General features: G+C 43.6%; 1 protein-coding gene across 3 annotated transcripts; it reads left to right on the top strand.

Annotated features, from left to right (window-relative positions):
* The first annotated feature begins 12,934 nt into the window (after nucleotides 1–12,934).
* LOC128019175 (titin-like) lies at nucleotides 12,935–17,205 on the top strand. Of its 3 annotated transcripts, none has more exons than XM_052605252.1 (3): nucleotides 12,935–14,324; nucleotides 15,003–15,462; nucleotides 15,655–17,205. In XM_052605252.1, exons 1-3 carry the CDS (start codon nucleotides 13,371–13,373, stop codon nucleotides 16,524–16,526), a joined length of 2,286 nt encoding a protein of 761 aa, XP_052461212.1. In that variant the 5' UTR covers nucleotides 12,935–13,370; the 3' UTR covers nucleotides 16,527–17,205. The 3 variants fall into 3 exon arrangements, with proteins under 3 accessions (XP_052461212.1, XP_052461211.1, XP_052461209.1); XM_052605251.1 differs by having other exon boundaries at nucleotides 15,631–17,205; XM_052605249.1 differs by having other exon boundaries at nucleotides 15,003–17,205.
* Nucleotides 17,206–22,800: the final 5,595 nt, after the last annotated feature.

Below are 22,800 nucleotides of genomic sequence, written 5' to 3'. Positions count from 1 at the left end.
AATAATAAACTGGGGCCGTCAGCGATGTTTGCCCGCAAAGGGGTTAAACGAGAACATTGCATAAAAACATGTAAAATACTCTCAGACTCACCACAGAAAGGACATCCCTCCCCAACTAAAGGATCTAACCGTGCTATGTGTCTGTTCGTAGCTAATATCCCATATACAATTCTCCATTGAAGATCTCCTATTCTCTTCTCCATGGGTCTTTTGTACAGGGACCTCCAGCTTCCTCTCGGGGAAGAGTCTGACTCCAACACTGAAGTCCATTTTGTTCCTTTGAAGTCTTTAAAAATGTTATAGTTGCAGTTTTTAACACAAACTCTGTAAAGGGTTTTCCTGGTAAGCGTTCTAAAACAACTCAACTCGGGGATTTTCATAGTCACTGTGTTTCCAGGTGTTTCCTCCCAATCTTCATCCTTTAGGGAGAATTTAAAATCAAGGAAACCATACGGCTCTTTACGGGTTTTTGGAGCAGTAACATTTAAAAAGTCTCTTGCTGCTCTTGGGAGTGCTGACTCTAGTTCGTTAAACAACCGTTGGGTGGTTCTTACGGATCTGAAGCCCACCATATCAGCCAGTTCCTTTGCCTCCATCCATTCACATCCTCTTCTGAGATCGGATACCTTTGATATCCCAGCACTAGTCAGTGCGACTTTGATGGCATCAGAGGACAAACAAGCAGTGTGTAAAAGATCATTAAAAAATAAGGGCTTTTCTAGGATCCAGGCATCAGGGCTCCCCCATTCTCTGAAAAAATTAAAAGTCGGCCACAGCTCCAATATATTACTATAAAAGGGTGTAAGTCCTCTGAGTGAAGTTCCATTAAAATTCATTAAAAACAGTTGCCTGTCCAAGCCCATTCTTCTGGTCTTGAGAAGCAGGGCACACGCAACGTCCATCCACACGTGAGGCTAATGATAGAGGAGGCGCTGGACCACCATCAGTCGAAAGGTTGCCACTCTCGCCTTTATGTCGATGAGTCCCTGTCCACCTTCATGCAGCGGCAGGTAGAGTATCGCTGGCTTTAGCCAATGTTGTCCAGACCAGAAGAAGTCCACCAGCATCTTTTGAATCTCTCTGATTAAAACCATCGGTGGGTCGAGGACCATGAACTTATGCCAGAGTGTTGAGGCGATCAGATTGTTGGTGATCAGAACTCTTCCCCTATACGAAAGCTGGGGTAGCAACCATTTCCATTTAGACAACTTGGCGCGGACCCTATCTACTAATCCCTCCCAATTTTTCTTTTCAATGTTGTCGTTACCTAAAAATACCCCTAAATATTTAAAACCTGTTTTATTCCATTTAACATTTTTTGGAAGTTTAGGTAAGTTAAAAATATCATTACTTTTGGATCCAAACCGTAAGGCTTCTGTTTTTTCCCAGTTAAGTTTGGCAGAAGAAAGTTTGCCATACATTTCTAAGCTTTCTTCTTAACATTGCACATCTTCTGTATTTTTTATTACAACAGCAACATCATCAGCATAAGCAGAGAGAACAAAAGCTTATTTTCTTAAACCTCCTGTTATAACTATGCCTTTTAATTTTTTCCTTATCATGCAAGTAAAGGTTCTATTACTAAACTGTAAAGCTGTCCTGACATCGGACATCCCTGTCGAATGCATTTCTCCATTTTTACAGGAACGCTTAACCCTCCTCCCACTTTTATCAAACATGAAGCGTCATGGTATAACACCTTTAAAACAGTAACTTGTTATTGGTACAACACCTTTAAAACAGTAACTTGTTATTACTTGCACTACTGCCTGTTCATCCAGGAACACTGCATAATCCATTTGCACACTGAAATATTTTCTATGCACTTTACTGTCCATTGCAATACTGTAAATTATGTTCATAGTTCGGCCTATAGTGTACATACACTTTTACATAGCCCATCTGTATAGTATGTTCATAGTACACCTATCTGTATATCGTGCTTATAGTATTTAATATCTGTAAATTATGTCCATAATGCTACCTGTGTAGTTATTGTACATATTATAGACCTTTATTCTGTACTTACTGCTTATTGCACTTCTGGTTAGATGCTAACTGCATTTCGTTGCCTTGTACATACATGTGCAGTGACAATAAAGTTGAATCTAATCTAATCTAATCTAATCTTTATCCAAGATAAAAACCTTTCACCAAAACCATAGCATTTAAGAACATAAAAGAGATATTGGTGATCTACACGATCAAAAGCTTTCTCTTGATCAAGAGAAACAATCCCAAAGTCCACATTGTACAGTTTTGTATACCTTAAAATATATCTAATTAAAAACAGGTTATCATAAATAGATTTCTTGGGAATACAATAAGCTTGGTCTTCAAAAATTAACTTGTCTAACACTTTTTTAAGTCTGTTAACAAAGCACTTAGACAGTATTTTGTAATCTGTGGTGAGTACAGACACAGGCCTCCAATTTTCTAACATAAGCAAATCTCTGTTTTGGGGGATTAGAGAGAGAACGGCCCACTGACAACTTTTAGGTAGCATATTCAGATTAAAACTTTCCTTTAAAAAACAAAACAAATCTTGTCCAATAACTTCCCAAAAGGACTTGTAAAACTCTGCCGGCAAACCATCAATGCCTGGAGCTTTCCCTTTGTTGAGCTGATGAACTGCTTCCATCACTTCTCCGAAACACAGGTCACTTTCAAGAGTTTGTGCAGTTTGTTCATCCAATACTGGCAGATCATTAAAAAAGTCACTTGATGGATAAAAGACAGTTTCTTCTTTTGCATATAAATTAGTGTAAAAGTCCACAGCAAGCCTTCTCATCTTCTGAGGATCTGAGGTAACTGTTATTATTTTTATTTTATTATTTTTATTACTGTAACAATTATGTGAGTTGTAAACAAAATGTAAGTGACTGCTTCCAATGAAGAGACTGTAAAGTAAAAAACAAAGATAGATCAGATTACTGGTTCAGTTGGTGGAGTTGGGGTTGGAGGAGGGAGTTCATTGCAAGCAGCAATGTGATGGAAGAGACACCGAAGAATTGGAATTTAAATAGACCGCAGGTGATAGGTGTCAAGACTGGATTGGTACACGTCAAGAACAGCTGACTGTCAGCTGATGCAACCGTGACTAACGTGGCCTGACTGAACTAACGCGATGCTCGATACCATTCCAACGTCCTATTGGTTTGTGTGCGATCCATCGCACCTGCACATGACACAAATCACATCACACTCCAGCAAAAACATAGCCAGTTTTGGGTTTGTTATGTATTTCTTAAAAGTAGGGTTGGGTATGGAACCGGTATTAACAGAACCGAATAAGAACGCAGATTTCTGTGCCCCATTTCGGTGCCTCTTAAAAGCGATCGATTTAAATGTTTGCCCTGGTTCTCCAAGAAACTTTTAGCGGGGCTATAGCATTTAGCGCCATAAACTACACAAATTTGTGATTGCCTCAGAGTCAGTCCCCTTAAATTTCATATGAAAATGGCAGCAGACCTGTCTCCTCTTCATCTTCCTCTTTGTCATAAATGCAGTTTACAAAAAGGGACGAGGGATCAATTGGTTTCTCATCTACTGTAATTTTTTTCTGTTCACTGCTCATCACACCACAGCTGTTTCCTCTAGCGACTATCTAGCCCTTAACACATATGAACGAACACATACTTTAATTACACTTATTTAAATATACCTAATTTAATCGTACGTACTTTATACATACACTAGTGTGCAGTCTTAGGCACGTTAGTATTTTTACTTAAAAGAATTGTGTTCGGCCAGTTATTTATATATTTTGCTGTAGTGTGTCAGTAGAAAATATCAGCTTACATTTCCAAGCATTCATTTTGCTGTTGTATCGGCTCAGGCACCGTTTAGGCATGGTACCATTTTAAAAGTATCGAAATGGCACCAGACCCTACTTAAAAGTTATTATTTCTCACTACTGGATCATTTACCAAATGGGTGCTTTCTCTTCTACCTCCACAAATTAAGCTGTAGGTAGTTCGGTAGCGAGACTTTTGAATTAATTAGCATTTGCGATTGACAACGCGATTGACAATGTTGTGATAAGTAGGCTATAACAACTTTGTAACTCGCTACCCCCCCCACCCAACACTGGTCATAGCAGACGTATGTAGCGAATACAGGAAGCTATTAATCAATAAATTAATTTAGTAATAAGTTAATCAATGAGTTAATTTAAATTTACATTTTTTTGATTACCATATTTTCCAGACTATAAATCACACTTTTTTTCATAATTTGGCTGGTCCGGCGACTTATAGTCAGGTGCAACTTGTTTATCAAAATTAATTTGACATGAACCAAGATAAATTAATTAAGAGAAATGAACTAAAAGAAAAAACATTACCATATACAGCCACGAGAGGGCGCTCTATGCTGCTCAGTGCTCCTGTAGTCTACACTGAAAACATAGAGCGCCCTCTCACGGCTGTATATGGTAATGTTTTCTCTTGGTTCTTGGTTCTAAATAAATGCGACTTATAGTCCAGTGCGACTTATATATGTTTTTTTCCTTATCATGATGTATTTTTGGACTGATGCGACTTATACTCAGGTGCGACTTATAGTCCGAAAAATTTTCATCATATCTCTAGTTCTTTAATGTATTTGCATTGATATAAAACATTGAACTGTTTTTTCAATACACAGATATGCAGCTGAAACAGGTACCCTAGTGCATCCCAATTTTTTCAACATGTACATTTTAATATAACATTATAGTCATTATGGCTTATGGTTTGGTAGTGCACAATAGGCCCCTGTGGCGCGGCCTAAGCTTTTGTTCTTAATGGCATTTTGTCCCTTTACATTACTTTACTTTAATGCTTTAAGTAGTTTTGAAGCCAGTACTTTTACACTTATACTTGAGTAAAAAGCTTGAGTTGATACTTGAACTTCTACAAAAGTCTTTTTAAACCTTAGTATCTATACTTCTACTTGAGTAATGAATGTCAATACTTTTGACACCAGTGATTCTTTACAAAGTCAATCCCGCAATTGTATGAGGGATGCGAGATGTCACTCCTGCTTCATGTACAGTACAGGGCATGTAGCTGTTGGTCCTGTTAGCAGCACGAAAAAGAAATATTTTATTCAATTTCTGAATTTATTATATTTAGAAATAAATTGTGATAGTGTTTGCTATGTAGAAAACCACTTTCGGCCCTCCATCTGCATTTTATGCCACTGAATGCAGCAACGTTACAACATATGAAAGTGACGAAAGTGAAAGTAACGTGCCATATGGCCAAGTATGGTGACCCATACTCGGAATTTGTGCTCTACCTTTAACCCATCCAAAGTACACACACACACCGTGAACACACGGTGTTCAGTGGCATTGGGCAGCCATTTATGCTGCGGCACCCGGGGAGCAGATGGGGGTTCAGTGCCTTGCTCAAGGGCACCTAAGTTGGGGTATTGAAGGTGGAGAGAGCACTGTACATGGCATGCACTCCCCCCACCTACAATTCCTGCCGGCCCAAGCCTCGAACTCACAACCCTTCGATTGCAAGTCCAACTCTCTAACCATTAGGCAGTGTTTGGGATTAACTCGTTACATGTAACAGCGTTACGTAATTTAATTACAAAATTATTGTAACTGCAATTAGTTACAGTTACTAAAAAAATAGTAATTAAATTACAGTTACTTATGAAATTTTTAACAATTACAAAGGGGATTACTTTTGAATATTTACACACATCCACATATAGATTTAACTGATTTCTTTCCCAAATTGCACTGACTATTCTGAGACATACCACCCCTATAATTTCCGGGATGCCGAAATCCAGTCTGGTTTGTAGAATCCAGTCATAAAAACGTAATGCCTAACGTGGACGGAATATGCCACATTTTGGATGACTAAATCAAAAGTAGGTCAGTACACTTGAATCAAAACATGACATGGACTAGTGTCTGTGAATATTAAGCCCAAAAAATGCAAAATATGACTTGCACATTCTGTATGTTGGAAATCAGGCGCGGACTGGACACCGGGAGAACCGGGACAATTCCCGGTGGCCTGGCAGATGATTTGGCCCTGTATTTTAATATTGTTATTGTATAATTGCACGCCGAATGTACTAAAACAATTATCTGCTATTTGATAATTAAATCTCTAATAAGTCATGAAGTGTTATTCATGACTCGCGCGCTCTCCGCACCTCCGCCAAACGGTTTGGATCAGAGTAATCAATGTGTGAGATAGAGAGAATAGAGTGGACTGTGGAAGTGCACAGCTGAAGCAGAGAAGCAGAACTACTGTTCAGGGTTTCAGGTCAGTCTCATCTGTAAAGATGCTTTTTTGTCTTCTTTTTTTTATTTATTTAATCAAGCAGCAGCACGTTGCTCATCGGTCATCACTTAAAAATACTATATAAAGGACATCATTATAATCAGTTGTAATGTTACAGTAGTAATTTAGCTGAAAAAAAAATCAGATTTTTTTTTTTTTTTATAGGTTTAGGGGGAGCTACGACAGACAACAACACAACCCTTATGAAAATTAACTTTTTAATATTTTACTATAAATCCAGAGAAAGTGGTTACTATTGTTTAACTGTAGTAACCAAAAATGTAAAATTGTTTTACAAATGTATTTATTTTAAAATAAATACAAATCCATTTGCAAAAAAACAAAACAATACAAGGTTATTTTACTTTTATATAAATGCTAATAAAAGCAATTTTTGTAAGGGAACAACATTCGTGTACAGTATTAGGATTTTTCTATAAAGATGTTGTAGTATTGTAGAGTATTGTATTGTAAAGTATAGTTTTGTTCAATCTTGAGTATTAAAGTCATGAGAGAGATGGATAACAGGGCAAAATAAAAAGACTGAAGTGAAAAATGGAAGTGAAGGTGCAGTTCAGGAGAGAACTGTTTGAGAGAAACCTTTTTTTATGTCAGGTCCTTACAAAAAATAGTTTTGTCCATGAATTTGTTTGTATGAGTTTGAATTTTCCAGTCTGAATTTTTCCTAGTCCGCCCGTCGTGGAAATTAATGTCAAAGCCGTGGTTTAATTTACTACACATAGTCCTACTGAAGCTCGCAGTGTTTTCAACCTCTGCCGCCTCAATATAGGAGTACACGAGCACATAAACATAATTTCTAGAAACTGTTCTGTTTCACTTAATGTGCATTTTACTTATTTTGAGAAAACTATCTTATAAAAGCATCATATAAAAGAGACAGCAGTTTAAAAAACACACCTATATTTCAGGAGTTTATAACACAGAATACGTCACATGCTTATTAGATAACTGTATTTAAATTGATGGATATGCTTTCATTTATTATTCTTTAATTTTCACAAATTTAGAAAAGTAATCAAAAAGTACTCAAAAGTAATTAGTTACATTACTTTAATAAAGTAATTGAAAAAGTTACACTACTATTAAATTTTTTAAAAAGGGTAACTTGGAATCTGTAACCTAGTACATTTCCAAAGCAACTTTCCCAACACTGCCCAAACAAGCTATGTAAAAGCTAGGTAAAAGAAAACTTGCAAAAATCTCAAACCAAATTGTCTCAAACCACCAAAATATTGAGAACAAACAGCATGACTCATCAAATGAAAAATTGTAAAATTGTAAAATTTGCAATAAATTCAAATCAAATGATAAATTAAGTGATAGAACAATCCAACAACTTCAGTTAAGATACTGTATTTATTAAGCTGGTCCACTTTTACCATCAGTCACCTTGGAAAGTTTGTTTTGTGTAGACTTGTGCCGGTATTCGGTAATGCAATATATTGCGATGATTAATATGCACAATATTGTTATTGTGGGCACTTCTAAATACCGTGAATAAATATACATTACAAATTATTCAGAATTTGGAATGCATTTTAAGAATAGTATTCCCATCAGCTGCTTAAAATGCACAACATCGCTGTATGCTGCTTGAAAGAGCGCATGCGCTCTGATGTAAACAAGCGCGCATGAGAAGCACATGGGAGGAATACGTGAGAGACGCGCTGAATGAAAACACACTCTCTGACAGCAGATGGCGCTAAATGCAGCCCTTACCCTGTAAACAAAAATAATCTTAAATAACCATTCAGATCTGTGTTTTCCCTATGGTGTGTATTACAGTGCCAACTACTGAAATATTTAGACTTAAAGGGCTATTTATCTTCAAACATTCTTTTGTTTTTTTATCTGGACTACAAATTGTCACGTTCGGTGATACAGGAAACACGGAGAGATCCAAGTGCAGGTAAGATGTTTATTGAGGGGTAATCCAAAAGGGTAAACAGTCCAGGCAGGGTCAAAACCAGAGTATCCAAATAAACAAGAACAGACAAAACACAAGGCAGGATTAAGACTACGGAATAACAAGACATAAGACAAGGACTTCGTGACACATACTCAGACAGACCGGGTATAAATACACAGAAGGTAATGAGGGAACTGGAGACAGGTGGGGAAAAATCAATTAACCCAAACAAGGAGGAAGGTGACCAAATAAGGGAACAGACAGTTAATAATAAGTGGAACCCCAGGGAACACAACCCAGACACTGTGACAGTACCCCCCCTCTACGGAGCGGCTCCCAGACGCTCCACGACAGACACAAAACAGAGACCAGGAGGGAGGCGGACAGGTGGAGGCTCAGGGGGAGGGACAGAGGGCCAGAAAAGAAAAACATGGGGAACAGACACCAGAAGTGTGAACACAAAACAAGGAGACCAGGAGGGAGGAGGTCCGGAGGAGGTTCAGGGGGAGGGACGGAGGGCCAGACTAACAGATAGGAACAGGGACAGGAGTGAACACAAAAACAAAAGGCAAAAACCACATGAAGTCCCCCAGGGCAGAGCAGAAGACCACCACGTCCTTGTGGTCGAGGCCAGAGTCCTCCAGGGCGGGGCAGAAGACCACCACAACAGTGTAGTCAGGGCGAGAGCCCCCCAGGGTGGAGCAGAAGACCACCACGTACTTGTGGTCGAAGCCAGAGCCCTCCAGGGTGGAGCGGAAGACCACCACAACCTTGTGGTCGAGGCCGGAGTCCCCCAGGGTGGAGCAGAAGACCACCGCAGACCTCCGTGCGGCCGGACCAACGGGACGACAAAACTCTGGTAATCCCCTGGTGTCTTTACTGGACTCCAGAAGATCAATGCTGGCCTGACTCTGCTCGCGAAGATCATTGGTGACTGGCATTTGTTCATGAAGACCATCGGTGACTTGCACTTGTACATGAAGATCATTGGTGACTTGCATTTGCTCATGAAGATCAATGGTGACTTGGCTTTGTTCATGAAGATCACCCGTGACTTGACTCTGTCCTTGAAGATCACCAGTGACTTGACTTTGTCCTTGAAGATCACCAGTGACTTGACTCAGTCCTTGAAGATCACCAGTGACTTGACTCAGTCCTTGAAGATCACCAGTGACTTGACTTGACTCTGAAAGGTCAACGGTGACCAGCCTTGTGTCTGGAAAGTCCATGGTACCTAGCCCTGGCTCAGGAAGGTCATTAGTATCTAGCCCTGACTCTGGAAGGTCAGCGGTGACTAGCCCTGACTCTGAAAGGTCAGCTGTGACTAGCCCGGACTCTGGAGGGTCCACTAACACCTGACTCGACTCTGGAAAGTTCACTGGAACCTGACTCGACTCTGGGGGGTCAACAGGAACCTGACTCGACTCTGGAGAGTTAACTGGAAACTGACTCGACTCTGTGGGGTCAACAGGAACCTGACTCGGCTCTGGAGATTCCACTGGAACCTGACTCGACTCTGGGGGGTCAACAGGAACCTGACTCGACTCTGGAGGGTTCACTGGAACCTGACTCGACTCTGGAGGGTTCACTGGAACCTGACTCGACTCTGGAGGGTCCACTGGAACCTGACTCGACTCTGGAGGGTCCACTGGAACCTGACACAACTCTGGATGGTCCACTGGAACCTGAATCGACTCTGGAGGGTCCACTGGAACCTGAATCGACTCTGGAGGGTCCACTGGAACCTGAATCGACTCTGGAGGGTCCACTGGAACCTGACTCGACTCTGGAGGGTCCACTGGAACCTGACTCGACTCTGGAGGGTTCAATGGAACCTGCCTCGACTCTGGAAGGTCAGCTGTGACTGTCATCCTGTGCAGCGACGTTAAGCAAGCAGCCATCTTGGGCCATGACTCTGGACCGGTGGCCAACTTGGGCATTGGCGCTGGGTGAGTGGCCATCTTGTGCTGTGGGACTGGGCTGGCAGCCATCTTGTGCTGTGGCGCTGGATTGGCGGCCATCTTGGGTTGTAGCGCTGGCTCAGCAGCCGTGACATGAACAGTCTTGGGAATTTCAAGGATCTTTGACAGCATGGAGAAATACTCTAAGAATGAGTCAGTGGCCACCTTGGGTGTTGGCGCTGAGCTGGCGGCCATCCTGCATCGTGGCACTGGATTGGTGACCACTTTGGGCTGTGGTGCTGTGCTGGCGTCCATATTGCCTCGTGGAGCTGGGTTGGCGGCTATCTTGTGCTGTGGTGCTGGGCTGGCGTCCATATTGCCTCATGGGGCTGGGTTGGCGGCCATCTTGTGCTGTGGTGCTGGGCTGGTGGCCATTTTGCTTCGTGGTGCGGGGCTGGCGGCCATGTTGCCTCGTGGCGCTGAGCTGGCGGCCATCTTGTGCTGGGGTGCTGGGCTGGCGTCCATATTGCCTCGTGGAGCTGGGTTGGCAGCCATCTTGTGCAGTGGCACTGGACCTGAGGCCATCATGGGTCGTGGCGCTGGCTTTCTCCATCCGCCATGGTGAGATGGCGGCTCTGGTACTTCCCACATGAGCCCCGAGTCGAAGGGGGGCCCTGGTGGAGAGCGATGCTGAGCCTTCTCTCGCCCACTCCCTCCTCGGCGACCTCCCCTGGTCCCGCAAAACACACCAGGCGGGTTCCCTCAAACCGATTGCTTCTCTCCCGCTCGGTGGCTGGGGAAGAAACATCACTCGGCATTCCGCTGGATCTCGTGTGGACGGAGTCCTTCTGTCTCGTCCGGTGATACAGGAAATACGGAGAGATCCAAGTGCAGGTAAGATGTTTATTGAGGGGTAATCCAAAAGGGTAAACAGTCCAGGCAGGGTCAAAACCAGAGTATCCAAATAAACAAGAACAGACAAAACTCAAGGCAGGATCAAGACTACGGAATAACAAGACATAAGACAAGGACTCCTTGACACATACTCAGACAGACCGAGTATAAATACACAGAAGGTAATGAGGGAACTGGAGACAGGTGGGGAATAATCAATTAACCCAAACAAGGAGGAAGGTGACCAAATAAGGGAACAGACAGTTAATAAAGTGACAGACACCGTGGAAAAGGAGGACATCTAGTGGAACCCCAGGGAACACAACCCAGACACTGTGACACAAATGCCCTAGATATTGTTTGAAAGTGTTTTGATCTTTTATTGTTCATTCACACTTTACATTATGGCTTCATTAGTTAACATAAACTGCCAATGAAAAAAAATATTATGAACATTCATTAATCTTAGGTATTCCAATATTTAATAACACATTGTTAAAATGGAAAGTTGCAACTGTGTTATTTAAAGAGCTAACATGAACTAAGACTTTTTAGATTTTTTAACAAAGATTAATAACATCTATATCAAATGTAGCTATTGCTCATTGTTTAGCTGTGCATTTATTGAACGAGCACTATGCGATGTATGAACTGATTACACTATATTTTATGTATTGCATTGTATTTTATGTAAAATCATTTTCTATTTTTAAACTGTCTTAAATTCATTTTAAGTCAATTTTTTTTTAATCATTTTCATTTTCAAGTTCTTAAATTGCTTGTTTTATTTTTGGGATTATTTTTCTTCATGACTTTTATTACCATTGTGTACAAAATGTGCCATATAAATAAACTTGCCTTGCCTTGAATGCTAATGCATCAACTAAGGTTAACTAATGAGGTCTTACTGTAAAGTGATACCTATTGGTTTTTATAGTTTTTAATAAAAAGTGCAAATAATTAATAAAACATTTAACTTTTATATATTTTTCTGTATTGCTTTATTGTTTTAAATGTTTAGTTATTTTTGTTATAAGAAAAAAAGTTATTTAACCTGTTATACTGTATTATGACATTTTAAATTAAAAATTCCAATACCGTGATAATACCGTATACCGTATACCGTGATAAAAGCATTATCAATTAACCGCAACAGGAAATTTGATACCGGTATATCCATAGTTTTGTTTAACACAACACAGTGGGACCTATCTGTAGATGTATTTTTTGTTATCGAGAAATGTAAGAAACAGTATAATAAGCATAAAAAGTATCATTTCAAAATTGTAATCTTAGTATCTCCGAAAATGACCACCTGGACAATTCAGATGTGGCGGTGGTCCACACTGTAATTAATTAGATTAAAACGTTTTTTAAACATAAAAAATACTGTCACGGTAGGAAATCCATTGTTTTCTCCGTGTCATGTTTTGCGTTTGTATTTGTACTCTCGTAGTCTCCATGTGCTCGTTCGGTTGATTGTTGTCACCTGTGTGTTGATTGTCTCGCTCCAGTTGATCCTCATCTCCACTCAGCTACAAATACTCACCCATCTCTCTGTCTGTTGTCAGATCCTCATTCATGTCACAGCTTCCCAAGTTGGATTACCGTCTCCCGTCTCCCGTGTTCGTGTTCTGGATTGTGTTCGTGTTGTCGTCTTCGTGTGAGTGTTCCGGTCTGTTCCTGGTTTCATCCATTGACCGTCTTCACATTCACCACCGACTTCACCATCCAGCACTTCTCACGCCACCGTAGACCTTCTTTCACCATTGCCTACATTCTGGACTCAGTTATCAATAAACTTCTTCTGATTGCCTGCATTTGCTTCCTCCTCTTTTACGAGCCATCACAAATACACAGTGAAATCACACCAGTGACGAAGGGAACAATGACACAGTGATGAGGGTTACTGTTTAATTCTGTCACGCTGCCAGTCTTTGTTTTCCTGGGTGTTCCCTAGTGAGCTCACTTCCCCTTAGGCACTTCACCATAGGCACTTTAATTCCGCTAGTCTGGTTGTGTCTTCACAGTAATTGCACTCCAATTAGAATCGCACAGGTGTTGACAATACTCTGTCATTAGTTTCCCTATATAGAGCTGTCTTTCTCTGTTGTCATCATGGAGTCCTTACCCTATGTGTCTCATGCTCTCGTTCCCCCGAGACTTCCTCTACCTTCTCATTCTTCCGAGTTCCCCGTTTCATCCGGTTCCCTCTTTTGGTTACGTTTGTCTCTCATGACTGTTTATTTTTGTAGTTACCCCTCTGTTTAAATAAAAACCCTTACCTGCATTTGGATCTACCCTCTCTTTGTGTTTTCCCAAACCCAACCGTGACAGAAGGACTCCATCATGCCTAGATCCAGCGGTGTGAGATTTCGAATCGGTTCCCCAGCCACCATGGAGGAACGGAGGGGGAGATTCCGGAACTTAACCACCCTTCATCAAGAGGGAAGGGAGGTGGGTGGCCTGGCGCAATTGTTTTGGACTTTGGCAGTCGGGTTAGGTTACAATGATGCAGCACTAAAGGATTGGTTTAATAATTGCCTGGATGATCCTTTACCTCAATGGGAGATGAAGGGGTTAGAGATCCTGGACTTTTGGGGGTTTACCAATTACCTGCACCATCGTGCTCAGAGGGATGCAACAACCACACCAGAGTTTCCAGACAAGGCTGCCAGCTCAGCCCCACAACCCAAGATGGCCACCAGCCCAGCCCCACAGCCTAAGATGGCCGCCAGCCTAGCGCCACAGCTCAAGATGGCCGCCAGCCCAGCACCACAGCACAAGATGGCCGACTCAACGCCACCGACTCTCCATCGTAGAGGGCGGAGGAGGAGACAGGCAGCTACTGTTCCTCAGGACCCGGAGAACGTTCCCGAGCGGGCGGCTGCCGTCCATGAGGCCATTCCCGATGCGGTGCCCGCTGCTGTTCCGGAGGCGGTGGCCGAGGCTGTTCCCGATGCGGTGCCCGCTGCTGTTCCGGAGGCCGAGGCGGTGGCCGAGGCCGTTCCCGATGCGGTGCCCGCTAATGTTCCGGAGGCCGAGGCGGTGCCCGATGCAGTCTCCGAGGCGGTGCCCGATGCAGTTCCCGAGGCGATGCCCGATGCTGTTTCCGAGGCCGAGGCTGTTCCCGAGAAGGTGCTCGATGCTGTTCGAGAGGCCGAGGCAATGCCCGATGCTGTTCCCGATGTGGTGCCCGCTGCGGTTCTGGAGGCCGAGGCGGTACCCGCTGCTGTTCCGGAGGCCGAGGCGGTGGCCGAGGCCGTTCCCGATGCGGTTCCCGTTGCTGTTCTGGAGGCCGAGGTGGTGCCCGCTGCTGTTCCGGAGGCCGAGGCGGTGGCCGAAGCCGTTCCCGATGCGGTTCCCGTTGCTGTTCCGGAGGCCGGGGCGGTGGCCGAGGTCGTTCCCGATGCGGTGCCCGCTGCTGCTCCGGAGGCCGAGGCTGTTCCCGAGGCGGTGCCTGATGCAGTTCCCGAGGCGGTGCCCGATGCAGTTCCCGAGGCGGTGCCCGATGCTGTTCCCGAGGCGGTGCCCGAGGCAGTTCCCGAGGCGGTGCCCGATGCTGTTCCCGAGGCGGTGCTCGATGCTGTTCCCGAGGCGGTGCCCGATGCAGTTCCCGAGGCGGTGCCCGATGCTGTTCCCGAGGCGGTGCCCGATGCAGTTCCCGAGGCGGTGCCCGATGCTGTTCCCGAGGCGGTGACCGATGCTGTTCCCGAGGCGGTGCCCGATGCAGTTCCCGAGGCGGTGCCCGATGCAGTTCCCGAGGCGGTGCCCGATGCAGTTCCCGAGGCGGTGCCCGATGCAGTTCCCGAGGCGGTGCTCGATGTTGTTCCCGAGGCGGTGCCCGATGCAGTTCCCGAGGCGGTGCCCGATGCAGTTCCCGAGGCGGTGCCCGATGCTGTTCCCGAGGCGGTGCCCGATGCAGTTCCCGAGGCGGTGCTCGATGCTGTTCCCGAGGCGGTGCCCGAGGCTGTTCCCGAGGCGGTGCCCGATGCAGTTCCCGAGGCGGTGCCCGATGCAGTTCCCGAGGCGGTGCCCGATGCTGTTCCCGAGGCGGTGCCCGATACAGTTCCCGAGGCGGTGCCCGATGCAGTTCCCGAGGCGGTGCCCGATGCAGTTCCCGAGGCGGTGCCCGATGCAGTTCCCGAGGCGGTGCCCGATGCTGTTCCCGAGGCGGTGCCCGATGCAGTTCCCGAGGCGGTGCCCGATGCTGTTCCCGAGGCGGTGCTCGATGTTGTTCCCGAGGCGGTGCTCGATGTTGTTCCCGAGGCGGTGCCCGATGCAGTTCCCGATGCTGTTCCCGAGGCGGAGCCCGATGCTGTTCCCGAGGCGGAGCCCGATGCTGTTCCCGAGGCGGTACCCGATGCTGTTCCCGAGGCGGTGCCCGATGCTGTTCCCGAGGCGGTGCCCGATGCTGGTCCCGAGGCGGTGCCCGATGCTGGTCCCGAGGCGGTGCCCGATGCAGTTCCCGAGGCGGTGCCCGATGCAGTTCCCGAGGCGGTGCCCGATGCTGTTCCCGAGGCGGTGCCCGAAGCAGTTCCCGAGGTGGTGCTCGATGTTGTTCCCGAGGCGGTGCTCGATGTTGTTCCCGAGGCGGTGCCCGATGCAGTTCCCGAGGCGGTGCCCGATGCAGTTCCCGAGGCGGTGCCCGATGCTGTTCCCGAGGCGGTGCCCGATGCAGTTCCCGAGGCGGTGCTCGATGCTGTTCCCGAGGCGGTGCTCGATGTTGTTCCCGAGGCGGTGCCCGATGCAGTTCCCGATGCAGTTCCCGAGGCGGTGCCCGATGCAGTTCCCGAGGCGGTGCTCGATGCTGTTCCCGAGGCGGTGCTCGATGTTGTTCCCGAGGCGGTGCCCGATGCAGTTCCCGAGGCGGTGCCCGATGCAGTTCCCGAGGCGGTGCCCGATGCAGTTCCCGAGGCGGTGCCCGATGCAGTTCCCGAGGCGGTGCCCGAGGCTGTTCCCGAGGCGGTGCCCGATGCAGTTCCCGAGGCGGTGCCCGATGCAGTTCCCGAGGCGGTGCCCGATGCTGTTCCCGAGGCGGTGCCCGATACAGTTCCCGAGGCGGTGCCCGAGGCTGTTCCAGAGGCGGTGTCCGATACAGTTCCCGAGGCGGTGACCACAAGGCCGTGGTGGTCTTCTACTCCGCCCTGGGGGACTCTGGCGGTGACCACGAGGACGTGGTGGTCGTCCGCTCCACCCTGGGGGACTCGGGCGGTGACCACGAGGACGTGGTGGTCGTCCGCTCTGCTCTCGGGGACTCCGGCGGTGACCATGAGGACGTGGTGGTCTTCTGCTCCGCCCTGGTGGACTCCGGCCTCGACCACAAAGACGTGGTGGTCTTCCGCTCCGCCCTGGAGGGCTTTGACTTTGACCACAAGGCCGTGGTGGTCTTCCGCTCCGCCCTGGCGGACTCCGGCCTCGACCACAAAGATGTGGTGGTCATCTGCTCCGTCCTGGTGGACGCCTCAACATGCCCTTCATGGACTTATGTTTTGTGTTTTTTGAGTTCTGTTTCTGTCTGTTCCTTTTAGTTTAGTCTGGCCCTCCTTCCCTCCCCCTGAGCCTCCACCTGTCCGCCTCCCTCCTGGACTCCTTGTTTTGTGTTGCACCTTTCCATTCCTCCTGGTTGCTCCTGTCCCTGTTTTCTGTCCCTCCGTCCCTCCCCCTGGTCCGCCGCCGTTCCACCTCCCTCCTGCCTCTTTTTCTGTTGGGGTTTTCCTGGGTTTAGGTGGAGCATCTGGTAGCTGCTCCGTAGGGAGGGGGTAATGTCACGCTGCCAGTCTTTGTTTTCCTGGGTGTTCCCTAGTGAGCTCACTTCCCCTTAGGCACTTCACCATAGGCACTTTAATTCCGCTAGTCTGGTTGTGTCTTCACAGTAATTGCACTCCAATTAGAATCGCACAGGTGTTGACAATACTCTGTCATTAGTTTCCCTATATAGAGCTGTCTTTCTCTGTTGTCATCATGGAGTCCTTACCCTATGTGTCTCATGCTCTCGTTCCCCCGAGACTTCCTCTACCTTCTCATTCTTCCGAGTTCCCCGTTTCATCCGGTTCCCTCTTTTGGTTACGTTTGTCTCTCATGACTGTTTATTTTTGTAGTTACCCCTCTGTTTAAATAAAAACCCTTACCTGCATTTGGATCTACCCTCTCTTTGTGTTTTCCCAAACCCAACCGTGACAAATTCGCACCCAACTGTACCATCTGTACTATTACTGGTGTGTATTTACATAGTGCTTTTAACAATACAGATTGTGTCAAAGCACTTTACAGTATTAAACAGGAAAATGATGTGTCAATAATGCAAAATGACAATAGTACACACACAACTTTTAGTCAAAGGCAGTTCATCATTGAATTCAGCAATGTCATCATCCAGCTCAGTATAGTTTAAATAGTATCTGTGCAATCAAGTAAGATTGGGTATCAATTGGGAATATTTTTCAATACTGTTGCCATATTGGTGCTTTTAAAATGGTACTGGTGCCTAAACCATACCTGAACCCAAAGTTAAAAAAAAATGAAAACTATGGATCACATTGAACATTAATAATATTTAAAATAAATCCATAGTATTCACAAACTCCTTGGATGCTCACATTTCCCAAGCTTCCCTTACTCTAAGGCAAATAAATGTATTTCACAATCTGGGTCATTATTTAATACAAAACCATACAATGTTTCTACTCTATCTCTGTCAATCATTCTGATATTTAGTTAAAATGAGTGCTGTCTGTCACTCTCTTTAATCAGCTCTGTGAATGACTGTATGGTTATTCTTTATACAGTAACAACAGCTGTGTCCCAAACTTAAGTGCATGGACTCCGGAGTGCATATTTGAAGTGCAATTGCGTCACAGCGGCACAACGAAGGCTGTCCCAAACTGAAGAGTGTGGACTCTGAACTGCAGATGTGAAGTGCGATCGCGTCACAAAGTAAGATGTCCCAAAGTCAGAATGTGTACTCCAAAGACATGAAAATGAAGTGTACATCTTATGGACACTTCGCACCCTACCATATCCCAGATTCACTTGTGTGCATATGATGACAGTTTTTATATTCAAAGGCAAGTTAGAGTTCTGTGAAGGAATTCACATTGAAATGTATTTTGTTTTTATTTACTCAAATAATTAGCGAAAGTGTACAGTGTTGTGTTTCTGTAGCGCAGTCATGCAAGATATGTCTACAAATGTTTTAACCAAACATTACAAACAGTATGCATGTTCTGCTGTGTCATATTTTCTAATGTTTAGAGTGTAAGTTTCTCTTCTTGAGAAAATGCTCAACAAATACATTCTTCATTAGCCAAGAGAAAACCGTGGGAAAAATGGGTACTTTACAGTTTTTCAATATCTGTTTTAAATGTCATATTGTCAGTGTAACAACCAAATTTAGTAGTTTATTTTTGTGATGAAAGTTAAAAATGATTAAATTATAAGCCTGAAAAAAGAATACTTTCTGTACAGTTTTTACACATTAAAACAAATTGTTCAATACATTACTGAAAGTACCTTTACCAAACATTTACAACAAGTTTATTGCTAATTATATGAAGGACTGCATCTGAAGGACTCGGACTGGTCAAACAGAGCACAGTTTAGCTATCACACCTGCCGCTTAACATTATGCTGTACTACTATGCTTTTTTTTTTTTTTTTATGGTTAACTGCCTAAAAAATCCAGTTTGCAAACCTATCTACATATGATCACCATGGTCAAGATAATAAACTACATAAAATCGCACCTTTGTAAGATATCAGTCAGCATTTTAATTGCTCTGTGTGTGTGTGTGTGTGTGTGTGTGTGTGTGATATTGTAGTTTTTCATATGTATCATTACATTATTCAAGTAAGTTCCAAGCTAATTCCTGCATTTAAAGTTGTAATCTGACAAAGGATGCAGCAAACCAGTGTAACCTGGTCTAGGTCTTGAATAAGCCTGAAGTACAGCACCGTCTCCTCCATTATGATGTAAAACAAAAACAATAATGAGCAGTTCTTGCTCCACCTATACTGGCAGGATTGTCGTCTCGTAAGCTCTCCTCTCACACCGTTGCTATATGACAGAGCGGTATTTGGAAACATTTTTATCGTAGTTTCATCTGTTTCTTTATGTAATCAAAGACAGATTCAGTGATGGAGAGATCAGATCTCCATGTGAAGCAGTGGCTGTTGTCAGACTGCTTGTGCATTCAAAAATCTCACTAGATTATTATTAAATTAATGGCAAAATGAATGTTTGGAAATGTAAACTGATATTTTCTACTTACACGCTACAGAAAAATATATAAAAAACTGGCCGAACACCATTCTTTGGGGTGAAAATACTAACGTGCCTAAGACTTTTGCACAGTAGAGTATGTATGAAGTAAATATGATTAAATTAAGTATATTTATAGAACCACCATTGCATATAGACTGGGATTTACTGTTTTCCTTAACATGCATTTACTCTGTTATTTGTATTATAGTGGTATTATAGAGTGTTGTTTCAGCACCATCACCTCAGAGCTCGGCCAGTCCTCCAACCCTACTGCTGCAGTCCTGTGAAGTCTCTGGGGAAGCCCTGCTATGACTTTAAGCCAGAAGTCATGCAATCACCTGCAGCACTCATGCTAAAGGATCCTGCAGCTCTGCCTCTGGCCTCTGATCACCTTGCTTCATCTCTGCCTGTCGAGCTCCACCTTGGCTTCTCACTCCTTTGGCTCCACCAGAGAGCCATCTGCTTTGTCTCCATCGGTTGTTACCAAAATGCGGTCAGCCTCCACACCGCCACTTCCTCTATCATTGCTACTCTTGACACTTTTTGCAAATAAAAATAAAAATACTTATTTTCAGTTCATGTAGGATTTTATTTGAGTTACCCAATCCTGGTTAATTTCAATGGACAAGTTGCTAGTATTGAGCATTTAAAGGTCTCCAGTTTAGTTAATGTATTACTGTGACCTGACTAAGGGTTGCTAATTCTTTGTACATTCAGTGTGCAGCATTGCAGTTGTTCTTCCTTTGTCCTGTGGGTGCTTTAAAAAGGGTCATATGATGCAATTTAAAATTTTCCTTTCTCTTCGGAGCATTACAATTTCTTGTTGCAAAATGAAGATCTGTAAAGTTGCAAAAACAAGTCTCAAATCCAAAGAGATATTCTTTATCAAAGTTAAGACTCTGCCATGCCCTTTTAAAATGTCTCCTTTAAACACACCCTCACATATCTACATCACTATGTAGAAATATTTGTATAATGCCATCCAAATGTACACGCAAAGAAAAAAGGCGTGGTTTTAAGTAACCACAGTTAGTGTTGAAGCAGTCATGTCAGGAAGATGCTGTATATATCTAAGCGAAAGCTCTTTATTTGGCCTGACAAAAGAAGATGCATTTAGGAATCTTTAAGATTACTTACAACAGAACAGCAATGCATTTAATGGATGACCGTTTCGTGAACCCAGGAGAGGAGGTAATTCTGACTTTGCCACGACAATCTGGCACTTCTGAATCAGCTACTATAAGTATGTTTGGTTATTAGTTTAAGTATTTGCTATTGACAGTTCAAATGCAGAGTTTTGCGCGTTGCGTCTCTCTCTCTCTCTGTGTGTGTGTGTTTGTGTGTGTGTGTGTGTGTGTGTGTGTGTGTGTGTGAGAGAGAGAGAGATGGTCACACAGTGGAGTCAGCTGTCTTAACCATCAGTGGCTTGTGTACTGCAAACACGTAACTACCAGTTCACATATTTCATCACTGTGTCTTTCATGTCACTCTGTTCATCTTTCTTGCTTGAACTGATTATAAAACTAAGGACACTATGCAGGGCATAGAGGAACTACAATAATGTACAGTATTTAAAAAATGATGTGTTCTTTGAACATTAAATCACATCAACATATTCTATTACACCAAATACACAAAATAATGATCTTTAAAAAAGCATCATATGAACCCTTTAAGGAGCACCCAAACCTACATTACTGTACAAATGTAACCAAGACATTTTTTATTCACATTTATAAATCATGCTAAGTCAGTGAAACACAGGAATAAAGAGGTCCTCAATGAAGTGCCTACTGATCCATACATTAGTGGACTTTATTCGTTGATTGTACATCCCAATTCAAGAAAAAATAATATATATTAATTTAAACTAATAACACAAATAATTATCCTAAATATAAAAAAGTTAGAATTATTTTTTAATCACCTTATTTTGTATTACGCATAATACAATACCTAGTGTCAAAGCAGCTTTACAGTGTCAAACAAGAAAATAAAGGAAAATAAGATTTCCCAGTGTGAGAACTCAGGGTAAATTATAACCAGACCTCTGAGCAAATATACAACAAAATGCATGCTAGGTTAATTTAACCTTGCAATTCTGGTAGCATATTTAACTCTATTTAACTATAATGGTACATGTTTGGCCCATGACTATATAATTTATGGATTTTCAATGTAAGCTTCTTAACAAATAATTTACTATAGGCCAACTAGTTAAGCCTACTCAAGTTAATACTCGAGTGCATTCAGTGCATATTTTGAATGTCTACATCTAACACACTTGATTCAGCACATCATCTCATTAGGGGCCTTCAGGAAAGATTTGAGAAGCACTGGGCTAGACCTACAATGCAACACTCAGTTTTATACATATGTTACAATACTTTGTCTCTCTATCTACCAAGGGGTCCTTGACCCAGACTGAGGGTTAAAGACCCCTGCTCAACAAAAATGACTTCATAGTAAAGTGACATATAGCCAAGTATAATGACCCATACTAAGAATTTTTGCTCTGCATTTAACCCATCCAAGGTGCACACACACAGCAGTAAACACATACACATGCACACACCTGGAGCAGTGGGCAGCCATTTATGCTGCGGTCAAGTCAAGTCACCTTTATTTATATAGCGCTTTAAACAAAATACATTGCGTCAAAGCAACTGGACAACATTAAATAGGAAAACAGTGTGTCAATAATGCTAAATGATATTTAAAGGCAGTTCATCATTGAATTCAGTGATGTCATCTCTGTTCAGTTTAAATAGTGTCTGTGCATTTATTTGCAATCAAGTCAATGATATCACTGTAGATGAAGTAACCCCAACTAAGCAAGCCAGAGGTCACAGCGGCAAGGAACCGAAACTCCATCGGTGACAGAATGGAGAAAAAAAGAAACCAGGCTCACTGGATCTGGTGGCTACAGTGACCTCGGAATAAGAGAAAAAAAGACTAATATTAGCATACAGTTGCAATCAAAATTATTCAACCCCCTTGACCTGCAAGACAATTTGCTGTGGAGAATAACATTTTATGAAATCAATTTAACAAAGGCATCAGTATAGTATTAGAGAAAGTTTGTTAATAAACTTTTGAGTGATTCTGAGAATGGAACACTGATGAATCATGATAAAATTCGAATTGGCTCTAAACATTCATGTTCAAAATGATTCAACCCCCTTCGTGCAGAAATCTTTTATTCTTTAAAATCACCAATAAACGCTGTCTGTAAGTGTTTAAATTCAACCAGATATTTGCAATGAGAATTAAGCCTTGAGACTGAACGAACAGATCACTCAAGTACATTCTATGACTGATCCCTGAACCAAGCGGAAGTAGATTTGGATGTGTACTTTGGTATGACTAGCCTGCAGGAAAGTCCGTTGATCATCAGCTTCAGTCTTTCAGGCATCACAATTCTTGTCAAAATGGTGATATCTCAAAGAATCCATGATGTCCTTCATACAGTCATGATTTCCACTTCCTTCTACAGTAAAGAAACCCCATTACAGG

Source organism: Carassius gibelio, chromosome A8 (assembly GCF_023724105.1).
Source record: "Carassius gibelio isolate Cgi1373 ecotype wild population from Czech Republic chromosome A8, carGib1.2-hapl.c, whole genome shotgun sequence".
Classification (NCBI taxonomy): Eukaryota; Metazoa; Chordata; class Actinopteri; order Cypriniformes; family Cyprinidae; genus Carassius; species Carassius gibelio.
This window is presented reverse-complemented; position numbering and strand designations above follow the sequence as displayed.

Bases quoted from the DNA above. Each gene is read 5' to 3' on its own strand.
- LOC128019175 (XM_052605249.1), top strand. From the start codon at position 13,371: ATGCCTAGATCCAGCGGTGTGAGATTTCGAATCGGTTCCCCAGCCACC. The intron at 14,325-15,002 runs GTGGTGCCCGCT...GCTGTTCCCGAG, and splicing joins TTGCTGTTCTGGAGGCCGAG to GCGGTGCCCGATGCAGTTCC.